Raw genomic sequence first — 12,386 nt, 5'->3', positions numbered from 1 at the left:
ATGATGTAATTTTTTCCTTGGTCAAAGTCCGTGGTATGTGCTATCCTGTCTGTGGGAAAGTGCATATAAAAGATTCTTTGCTGCATAAGAAAACATGTAGCGGGCTTCCTCTGTCAGAATTACCAAATGTTTGACATCCAATAGCTGATGATTAATTAATCAATGTGCTCTATTGGTGTCGTTAAACAAAACAAACTTTAATTTTTGAACAATTGTGGTGCAATAAACATCTAATTTGTAAAACAAAAAAATTGTTTGGCAAAATGTCTTTAGCCTACTATATATACTTCGGTATATACTTTTCTTTTCATTTCAACTTATTTTCGTGCTTCTATCCAATTAATGTTCAAGCACAGTTAACTTTTTCCCGGTCTTTTAGCTGTGCATTTTCATGTTTTGTTTCAGTCATTTTGGAAGTCATTATGTGCGTCTTCTTTTTTTCTTTGATGTACGGTGTAATAAATAAAATATTATGCTCGTTCCCGTGTGAGACCGTTAATATTACAACTCATGTGTTTTTAATCGTACATCATTCGCTTTCGCTCGTGATGTACGATTGAAAACACGCTCGTTGTAACTTGTTTCGTATTCAACTCTTGCAATTACATGTGGCCGAGAGCATAAAGCACCTTCACACAAAAACTACACAAGTTCGATCTCGATTATATTCTTTAATCCATGATGATAACATATATATATATATATATATATATATATATATATATATATATATATATATATATATATATATATATATATATATATATATATATATATGATATGGAGAGTTGGTCCTAAACGTTTTTCTCTCTTGCCAGATATTCTCTCTCTCTCTCTCTCTCTCTCTCTTTCTCTCTCTCTCTCTCTCTCTCTCTCTCTCTCTCTCTCTCTCTCTCTCTCTCTCTCTCTCTCTCTCTCTCTCTCTCTCTCTCTCAGTGAACTATCTTTCACCCCAGTCACACTGATAACACACACACCTGAACAATACTGGCAGACCATTACTGTCCTGGGTAAGATAGCCCCAGTGACAGTGTTTATCATATATTAAGTGTTTTGGAGGAATTTCCCAAGTACTTTAATTTTAAGTCTAAATAAAGAGAAATAAACCTCGGACGCCTTAGTGGTGTTTATGCATGTTTAATATAATAAAAGATTATGCTGGGTGCTTTAGTTGAATCCTTCACAAACATAACCTGTAACAAAATGTATACGGCAAAAAAAAATATGCCGTGGACATTTTTTTAATATAGTCCGCAACAAGAAAAAAGTACCGTGGACAATTGCACGGGTTGCTGAAATTAATCGATCTCATATATAATGTTAGAATAATTATCTCAATGATATACATAGTGTAATGTATTGCCCTCAGCGTAAACAGTGGTTTCCTCAACACAAAAATCCTTGACGAAAAATATAAAGTTCATAGACAATCTTCATCGCATATGGAAATGCGATTTAGAATCCAACTGTGACGTCACATGTTAACCTGCTGGTCACTACTATTGGATTTTGCAATACATATCAGATTACAAATGATAGTAAATGAAATTACTGGAATGTAATTTGTTTGACACTGAACAGTTAATTCAAGATATAATCTTCATATTTCACAAGACATGGGCGGATCCAAGGGGGGGGGGGGGACCAGGGGGACGCGTCCCCCCAAAAAATTGTTCAAGTGCCCTCAAAATGTCCAAGTGCCCTTTTTGTTTGTAGAATTTTTTTTTTTTTAAGTAAACAATAATTATATTGTAGATAAATGAAATCAAGATTTTCGTGTACATGCGCAAGCTTGCAGATATGTGTCTGTGTTATTGAGTCTCAATGGGGCCCCATTGAGGTTCTAACGCGAGTGACGCCAATTTACTTCATTATTGCTAGTATATTATGACGTAGAACTGTAGGAATTCATATTAATTGTAAATATCAAAACTTGTAGTAAGGTGCCCTTTTGACGAGTCAATGTGCCCTTCTTTTTTGGTCCCCCCCCTAAAAATATTTCCTGGATCCGCCCATGCAAGACAAATGAACAAATAGTTTTGGTCGTTATGCAGCTGTGAGTCTACACCTTTAAAGGAGGTCCCTCTGAATGTGCCGCTGTTGAGTGCATATTTTTGTATATAATGGACAGACATGTATTGTTTGTATGTAACCCAGTGGTAAAGCGCTCGCCTGATGTGCGATTCTTCTAGGATCGATCCCCGTCGGTGGGCCCATTGAGCTATTTCTTGTTCCAGCCAGTGCACCATGACTGGTAGCCTATATTAAAGATTGTGGTATGTATTATCATGTCTGTGGTATGATGCATATAAAAGCTCCCTTGCTACTAATGGAACAATGTAGCGGGTTTCCTCTCTTAGACTATGTCAGAATTACCAAATGTTTGACATCCAATAGGCGATGATTAATAAATCAATATATGCGGTGTCGATAAACATGAAACAAACTTTAACTGAATGTAATACATGACACTCGACATTTAAAATGTCACTGAATTGGCAAGCCTTTTGAATTTGTATTAAACGAATTATGAATACTACGACCAATTATTTTGTATATTATTGTATACAAGTACAAAAATTGTCAAGTAGCATGTTTGTGATCCGTATTTCAGTTGTGTTTTGTTCTAATCTGTATTGATAACGGGATTGTGACAGCAGGGTATAACATTATTTAATTGTCCCTGTGACGCACTGATGTGACTCGGCGACAAACGGATGCGCGTCAGTGCCCAATGACAGTTGAAGACCAAATCTTTCAAAGAGCGCTTAAAGTTGTGTTTGGATATCTTGTATTGTGTCTTTATGAACATGGAATGCATCCAGAACATACAGTATTCTGTCAGCGTATCAATATCTATAGTTTGACGCAAGGTGTCCAGATGTCGGTGGCCTATCCAAATGAAATATATTGACCTCTTTTCAATTAGTCTTTAAAAATATCCAAAAATGTGTTTTTATTTTAACTTGCTTCCTCTTTTTTTTTTTTTTTCCCCTCTTTTTAAATTTTTTTATTTTATTATTAAATTATTATTTTTATAACGAAATCTCACTTACGTTTTGTATAATTTAACAGAACACTTCAGATTTTGATGGGAATATTTTTGAAAACTCATAAAATATGATTTTTAAAAACACGATTCTCCTCGGTCTTGAGTTTCAGCATTCCTGATGCTCCCCTCTCCCACCCCCAACCATTCGACATTATTTTGGATCTTCTATTGCATACCATATAGATTTCCACTAATTCAAGATTATTCATGAACTGTACGTGCTTCTCATGTGTAATTAAGATATCGGGGGCTATTGTAGTTCTTGTTTTACAGGTACTGTTGGGCTTGGGTTTTTTGTTGTGGGGTTGTGTTTTTTTCAATTTATTTCTGCATTCATACCACTAATACCACTAAATGGTATTTAGAGCACAGCTGAATTTCTAGTCCAATGGGAGCTTCATATTTGGTCACGTGAAGTACATTTATATCCCCATAAAGTACTTCAGACATTCACTTTATAAGCGGTATTGCTGCACGTGCAGTCATAACGATTTTGGCTCTGCTCTAAGACAGTTAGAGGACAAGTAACAATATTTTATCGGCGTATAAAGGTAGTGTCGCACGAGAAAACGCTCGGCTAACGCCTCGCCTTTGTCTCGTACGACACTACCTTTATACGCCGATAAAGTATTGTTACTCGTCCTCTAACTATTACATAGATTTCAAAGCACGCCCTATCGTAGTTGTTCTGCGCGGGAATACACACGGTAAGCACCTGTATATTAAGTAATCTTTGATTTGAAAAGCAGGCTGAAAGGAACACTTTTGTTAGTATTAAAAGAGAAATTAATCCATTAGTTACTGTTTTTTTATACACAGCCCTCCAGGTGTCTGCACTGAAAAATTACCCACATTGTTGATATTTAACGGTAGAGATTAAGCGCATGAACTCGGTACAATAGCGCTAGATTTTGTCATGGTAATCAAGTAGCTTTTAATTAGCTCAGGTATTTGTCTTAATTGGAGGTTATACGTGTCGTTGCGTAGCTAATCTCTTGGTTGGGAATATATCCAAGTGGTTTGGTGCCTCTAGCGTATATAAACAACGTTATGCATATTATGTAGCCAAAATGCCTACTGTAGACAGATTCGAAACTGGTATTGGTATATAGTACGTTCCGTGATAGTTGGGCTTAGGACGTGCACCTGCCGTTGTTAGTGCGTAGGAGCAAGTATATACCTGAAAGAAGTAGAGAAGCGGAGAGAAAAAAAGCCAGGACTTTAAATAATTATAGCTGCCGTGCGGGTATAGGCTACTGTGTACGAAGAGCTCGGTGCTATATTTCACGGTGGCGTCTTGGCCGAATATCCGACCCCATCTCCACGTCCCGCCTTCCAGCTACCAACTATTCCCCGTGACGGCCAGCAGGACCCTGGACATGTCGCAGAAGTCGCTGTTCACTATCAACTCCCACGACGCCGCCAAAATGGTTCGTCTGCAACGGACGAAAGCAGACGACGACAACAAAAAGCAGTGTTACCTCATACAGGTCACGTTCAGTCCTCTGTACAGCGATTCGGAGATTCCCAACTCCTGCTTCAGGAAACTCCCAAGACTCGTGAACGGCATTCCACTGGGGGCGGGCCTCATGTCCAAGGACCAGCTGGAAACCATTCGGTGGAGGTACGTGGAGGGGAGCCGCACGACCCAGACGTTCATCTCCAACCCCATGTACCAGGAGGAGGCGGAGGGAGACAAGCGGTCCCTGAGGGAGCGACTGATCAAACTGGCTCCCGTTATATTCGGTGACGTCACGGTCAGGGCGACTGTAGTTTTGTCCCAGTGCTTGAACTACGACGAGGACCTCGTCGTCAACGACATTGCCGTGTCGCTTGATGAAGGTTTGCGTTTCAGGGATTGATGTTGGTGGGTTTTTTATGAAGTGTTTTATTTTAAAATTTTATTTTTAAAAATTTCGGAATCTGTGGTAGGATTTATGAAAAAAATGTGAATTGTCTATTCCTATATATAATATAAACTTGCCAATAACGGCCATCAAAGGACCTCCAGAAATCCTATACAAGAACTGGTGGCCGTTTTACAGGGATATAAATACTAACACTGTTTTGGTTTTCACCGCGTGGCAAATTGTGTAACCCAGTTGTAGAATGTACCTGAGTTTGTGCCAAAATCCTCAATGACGTTATGGACGTAATGGCAGGAACAATTATGTTGGAATAGAAGACCGACCGAAATTATTTTTAGAACTTCTAGTCGACAAGGTTACTGGATTACAGCGTGCGCAAGGATGTGTACTCTTTAACATGTGTGCGTGTGTGTATGTTCCATACGTCATAGATGATGGTGGCTGTATACACTAGTATATAATCACGACCAGAGGCGAACCTATCGGCGTGTGAGTAACTAAAGCGATTCAACAGACATTCAAGAGAAACCGAGAGTCCATATGGTGTTATCTGTGTGTGTGTTGGTTGTGGCAGTATGTAGAGAATGCAGACTGAGTAGAGTGTGTTTGAAATAATCTAAATATTTGCAGGCTGTATCAATAATTTATGTATTGCTTTAATTAGCCAAGTAACAACAGATTAATCGTCTGATAAGTTGTAATGAGTACAACGTACTGCGTTTTTAGGAGGCCGAGCGCTCGCGAACAATTTGACTGGTACCATCGTCTTGTGTCACGTCGCATATTTATGTAATGTTTGGCGTAAAAAAAAAAAAAAAAAAAAAGGTCCAGCGAGATACCGCGAACGCTCGCACTCCTGAACATGTATCAAATACGTGGTTATTTGGTTTGGATTATCTCAAACACGTCCAAAGTCCACTCTCAGTTTATATTCTCTGGGTTACTGTTGCATGATATTGTATATATTGGAATATTGATCATAAAGAGGATTTAAAAAAAAAAAAGTGTATATATCGTGGGTATTTAATTTTAATTTATTTAATTGTGTGCAACTGGCACTAGTATATATTCCCCAGAATGCTGTGATACCAAAGTCCAATATTCCCTACCGTGTTATTTTAACTTGATTTCATATTTTAACATTCAATTAAGGTTCAAGCACGCTGTCGTCTGCACAGACCTCAGCTATTTTGGTTGTAAGTCAAGGACTAGTTCATTGTTAGAGGTTATTGAGATATGAGTCGACATAATAGCTTTACACCTCATGCTCAGTGAGCCGTTAATACTTACTCTGGTTAGTAGAAGCCGGTACTGGGAATCGAACCCAATACCCATCAGCCTAAAGGTCGATAATTTAACTGCATCGCCACGTACAGCGTTTCTCTCTGTTCGTATATTTTATCTAACAAAAACCACTGGCAACGACAATAATGTACCTTTGTGCGACAGAGGTATGTTATCTGTCTGTCTGCCTGCCTGTTTGTCTGTCTGTCTATCTATAGATCTATAGATCTATAGATCTATTTATTTAGTTATTTATTATTCATTTATTATTCATTTATTTATTTATTTATTTAGCGAACAGATCACAGTGAAAAACATGAATGCTGAATATGAAAAAGTATTCAGTGTAATTTCGAACGTATATATGTATGTATATGTGGAAACAGTGTTATTGTTAATCCTTTTTTAAATAAAATACTTAATAGTACATTTGATTTCATGGTTTTATTTTCAGGTAAACCTTAACAAAATTATGGGGAGCCGAGATAGTAGCTTTAATTTAGTTTTCTTTGTTTGTTACATACGTTATTTATGTCTGTACTTAAAAAGTCGAATAGCGAAAAAAGAATGCACTAGCTATTAAAATTTGATAGTTTTAATGTTACCACTAGAGCATGTTGGATCAGATATAGGATATCAAACACTGGCATGTAGTCTCAAAAGAAACCCCCGTTACAGTTATCCATTATCAGCAGGGGATTTGTTACATGTACAAACCTCGACCTTTGATATACCAGTCGTGGGTCACTGGTTGCAATAAGAAAAACAATCCAATAACTCAGAGAATGGGTCCATCAAGGGGATTCGATTAATGATGGAAACATGCTTCCATTTGTACTCGAACTAAGGCCAGTGCGAAATGTCTGCTGTAAAATATTATAGTAAGGAATTGCAAGTTCAATGGCCGGTTTTGAGTTGGGATTCTTTTATTGGAAGAAGGGCACTGGCGTAACCAGCCACCCCACCCACCCACCCCCACACACACCCCCACCCCCAACACACACACATACAATTACGTCCCACACCGCCCCTCCACCTTTTATATTTACCTATCACTTATAACCCGACTCCACAATATAAAATCCTGGCTACGTCACTGCGCCAACTGGGGTCATTTGGGACACTAAGGATTCCAAAAGAAAACAAACTTCTGGGGCTATCGGACTCCATAATTTCGACGACAGTCGAACACCGGCCTCGGTGGCGCAGTGGTTAAGCCATCGGACTACAGGCTGGTAGGTACAGGGTTCACAGCCCGGTACCGACTCCAACCCAGAGCAAGAAATGAAATGACAATCCAGCTGATTCGAAAGAATAAATCCTGCTTCAATTTATTTTTACGAATAAACATAAACGTTTATTTTGTTTAACGACACCAGTAGAGTACATTGATATATCAATCATCGGTTATTGAATGTCAGACATTTGGTAACTCTGACAGTCTTAGAGAGGAAACCCGCTACATTTGTCCGTTAGTAGCAAGGGGTCTTTTATATCCACTTTTCTACAGACACATCGGTGGGCCCATTGGGCTATTTTTCGTTCCAGCCAGTGCACCACGACTGGTATATCAAAGGTCGTGGTATGTACTACCCTGTCTGTGGGATGGTGCATATAAAAGATCCCTTGCTGCTAATCGAAAAGAGTAGCCCATGGAGTGGCGACAGCGAGTTTCCTCTTTCAATAGCTGTGTGACGCCATATAACCGTAAATAAAATGTATTGAGTGCGTCGTTAAATAAAACATTTCTTTCCTTCCTTTTTTCCACAGACAGGAAAGCACATACCACCGCCTTTGAACAGTTGTGAGGGGCGGGATTTAGCTCAGTCGGTTGAGTCCTCGTTTGAGGTGTTTGCGTCGCAGGATCGAACCACCTCGGTGGATCCATTCAGCTGTTTGAGTTTTTTCTCGTTCCAACCAGTGCACCATAACTGGAAAAAGGTCGTGGCATGTGTTTTCCTGTGTGGGGGAAAGTTCATATAAAATATATCTTGCTGCATGAGGAAAAATGTAGCGGGTTTCCTCTGATGACTAAGAGTCAGAATTGCCAAATGTTTGACATCCAATAGCCGATGATTAATTAATCAATGCGCTCCAGTGGTGTCGTTAAACAAAACAAACTATATATTTATTATATTACATTATTTTGTATAAATTTATAAAAAAAAAATGAAAAATGTAGCGGGCTTCCTCTGTCAGAATTACCAAATGTTTGACATCCAGTAGCCGATGATTAATTAATCAATGCGCTCTAGTGGTGTCGTTAAACAAAACAAACTTTAACTTTTGAACAATTGTGGTGCATTAAACATGTAATTTGTAAAAAAAAAAAAAAAAAAAAACTTTTATAACTCACTACATTTAAATTTCTTTAGCAGAATGCCTTTAGCCTACTAAATATACTTCGGTATATACTTTTTTTTTTTCATTTCAGCTTATTTTCGTGCTTCTATCCAATTAAGGTTAAAGCACGCTGTCCTGGGCACACGCCTCGGCTATCTGGCCTGTCTGTCAAGGTCAGTGGGCTAGTTGTCAGTCGTTATTGATAGAGAAGAGGGTGGAGTGGTGTTACCCCACTTACACTTACCATTGAGGGCGGGAGTCGGTACCAAGCTGCGAGCCCTGTACCTACCAGCCTTATGCCCGATGACTTAACCACGACACCACCGAGGCCGGTTTCGGTATGTACTAGCCCGAGTTCTCTGACTGTAAAGGGTCTATACATGTACGAGTATGAATGCCACTCTCTTAATGCTCATATATACTAGCCCGAGTTCTCTGACTGTAAAGGGTCTATACATGTACGGGTATGAATGCCACTCTCTTAATGCTCATATATACTAGCCCGAGTTCTCTGACTGTAAAGGGTCTATACATGTACGAGTATGAATGCCACTCTCTTAATGCTCATATATACTAGCCCGAGTTCTCTGACTGTAAAGGGTCTATACATGTACGAGTATGAATGCCACTCTCTTAATGCTCATATATACTAGCCCGAGTTCTCTGACTGTAAAGGGTCTATACATGTACGAGTATGAATGCCACTCTCTTAATGCTCATATATACTAGCCCGAGTTCTCTGACTGTAAAGGGTCTATACATGTACGGGTATGAATGCCACTCTCTTAATGCTCATATATACTAGCCCGAGTTCTCTGACTGTAAAGGGTCTATACATGTACGGGTATGAATGCCACTCTCTTAATGCTCATATATACTAGCCCGAGTTCTCTGACTGTAAAGGGTCTATACATGTACGGGTATGAATGCCACTCTCTTAATGCTCATATATACTAGCCCGAGTTCTCTGACTGTAAAGGGTCTATACATGTACGGGTATGAATGCCACTCTCTTAATGCTCATATATACTAGCCCGAGTTCTCTGACTGTAAAGGGTCTATACATGTACGAGTATGAATGCCACTCTCTTAATGCTCATATATACTAGCCCGAGTTCTCTGACTGTAAAGGGTCTATACATGTACGGGTATGAATGCCACTCTCTTAATGCTCATAGTTACTAGCCCGAGTTCTCTGACTGTAAAGGGTCTATACATGTACGGGTATGAATGCCACTCTCTTAATGCTCAAAATAACAAATCGATATTATACTCTTCAAAAAAAGTAGGGGAACTCAACTAAGAATTTACAATTGCCAAAATTGTAAGTTATATTAGCTGTGGAGAATGGTTATATGATAATAGTGAATTAATTGACTTGACTTGAAGTTTTTAACATGCTCCTATACCACGAAGGTTTCGAGCATGTCCATCCCGAGTCCTGTCTCTGGATGCCAGTGACTTGACTCGGGACAGAAACTTTAAGGGACAATTTTGATAATTATTTCCAAAACTTTTCTAAAAAATAAAATAAAAAAGGGGATTTTAATATACTATTTTAATTTTATTTGCGAATTTTCCAAAATAATGTCCCTATAAAATATAAAATTCCATATTTATTTAAATTTTGTCGCTTTTGATTGGGCTACCCAAATTGAAAAGAAAAAAATATTAATTTTAAATAAATTTAATTTATTACTAATTACTTGCCCAAATTTATTCGATAAAAAAGGAGGGGAGAGGTTACCAGGAAACGGGGATACTGCCCAGGAAGCTCTGCTTATTAATTTGGGTTAGAAATATATATAAAGAAGGGTGTCAATCGTATTGGTAACCTCAGCGTGGGAGGCGAAACGGGCGGAAAAGGGGAGGGGGCGGAAGCCGCCCCCGGACAAACCTAACACTCCCTATAACCAAACTGCCTACGCCTAAGCGTCTACTTCTTACTTCCGGTGACCACCACCATACTCCCACCCCATCCCCCAGACCCCCCCCCCCTCCCCAGCTTCGGTGCCCTCCAGTCTTGACTCCCCCTCTTCGAATTAATTGAGCAAACATTACAACCGGTAGTTCAGTATTACAATAGGTTTTATGACCACCCAAAGATCTTGAAGGACGATTGGGGTCAAAAGTGAAATTTGAAAGTTGACGGGTTTTTTATCAGTAAATCGCAAATTCAAACAATAAAAAATGACTAAAAACAAAACAATAACAACTGTATGATCAACAGAATGAAAAAGATTGACAGAAATAATGTTCCACAGTGATTAATCGACCTTCCTGGAAATTGTCAAAATCGAGAATGACACCCCACGCACGTGTACGGGGCAACTGCGTAATGCATGTGCAAACTATGGAGTGTGTTTCGGTGTGTTGATAAACAGACCTGAATGTTCTTTACTAGGATGTCTGTGGTCAAAACGTATGTTCGGTCTAATAGTTGATATTAACATTAATATTTCAGGTTCCCCTACTTTTTTTGAATAGTATATATTAGTTTCAATGAGTCTGTCTGGTATGGATGCGTGTGGCATAATCGTTTATGTCAAACACGCAAGACGCAGACGCAATAGTCGGATCGCACGCACACGCCACAAACATTCTATATAAGCCTTTAGCCATAACTGTATATTGGGTAGGGGCCACCCAAATAAACCCCCAAAACGTATACATTTTGGTACGATTGTAAGCCAGGCAAATATATTAGTGTGTAAAATGGAGGAGGGGTGTGGGGTGTGAGGGATGGGGCATGGCCCCTCTTGCTTCACCAATGATAAACGCAGGAAAAAGAAACAAGACGATAAATAAAAAGAAAATAATACATTTGATTACTCCTGTACGTGGTCCATTTCATTTATTAATTTTTTTTTTTAATGAATAAAACAGTAAGAATCTTACACTTCTCTTACACCTAAAGAAAAAACAACGTCTAGAGCAGGACGTAACCCAGTGGTAAAGCGCTCGATTGATACGCGGTTGGTTTGTGATCGATCCCCGTCGGTGGGCCCATTGGGCTATTTCTCGTTCCAGTCAGTGCCCCACGACTGGTATATCAAAAGCTGTGGTATGTGTTATTCTGTCTGTGGGATGGTGCACATAAACGATTCCTTGCTACTAATGGAACGTAGCGGGTTTCCTCTCTCATAGTACATACTATATGTCAGAATAACCAAATGTTTGACACCCAACAGCCGATGATTAATAAGCAATGTGTTCTAATGGTGTCGTTAAACAAAATAAACTTTAAATAACTTCTACTCAATAAATAAGGACTATTGCACATTGTAGTATATTTTAAATCTGAATCAAGAAATATAATTTTAAATGATTCAAATTTTATTTGTCGTGCACTCATTTCTATTAGTGTTGTCTCAGTGTCGACAAACAACTACATTGCCCTTTTCGCCTTCTATTAAATAGGTAACGTTGTGTGTACAGTAGCCTATACTACTCCGTATGTTTATTTAAACTGAACGTCTATTAGGCTACTCCAGCACAAAATGTTAAATTCAGGAGCTGATCCAGATTGGTTTCAAAGGAGGGTCCGATGTCACTGACTGATATAGGTAGTAATAACGATATGCCCATATGCCCTGTAAATATTTTAGGAGGTTTTGGAGTTTTTTACAGGGTGGATTTTTTTTTTTTTTTTTTTTTTTTTTTTTTTTTTTTTTTTTGCGGGGTGGGGACGACCCAATACCGCCTACGGTTTAGACAGTGAACTAAATTCTGCCAATACCGTCTGGTTGTCTCCCATGATCATATTTAATATCACATGCCCCCGTTCACAAAATCCTGGATTCGCACCTGCCTTTTATGAACATTGAAGAATTAGACAA

The 12,386-nt window shown here is 38.9% G+C and overlaps 1 protein-coding gene across 1 annotated transcript; it reads left to right on the top strand.

Moving 5' to 3' along the window:
- Positions 1-4,300: 4,300 nt before the first annotated feature.
- LOC121380052 lies at positions 4,301-8,739 on the top strand. The gene is made up of 2 exons (XM_041508785.1): positions 4,301-4,919; positions 8,639-8,739. Exon 1 carries the CDS (start codon positions 4,432-4,434, stop codon positions 4,912-4,914), a length of 483 nt encoding a protein of 160 aa, XP_041364719.1. The 5' UTR covers positions 4,301-4,431; the 3' UTR covers positions 4,915-4,919; positions 8,639-8,739.
- Positions 8,740-12,386: the final 3,647 nt, after the last annotated feature.

This window comes from Gigantopelta aegis, chromosome 8, assembly GCF_016097555.1.
Source record: "Gigantopelta aegis isolate Gae_Host chromosome 8, Gae_host_genome, whole genome shotgun sequence".
Classification (NCBI taxonomy): domain Eukaryota; kingdom Metazoa; phylum Mollusca; class Gastropoda; order Neomphalida; family Peltospiridae; genus Gigantopelta; species Gigantopelta aegis.
This window is presented reverse-complemented; position numbering and strand designations above follow the sequence as displayed.

Coding starts and splice junctions, on each gene's coding strand:
- LOC121380052 (XM_041508785.1), top strand. CDS start 4,432: ATGTCGCAGAAGTCGCTGTTCACTATCAACTCCCACGACGCCGCCAAA.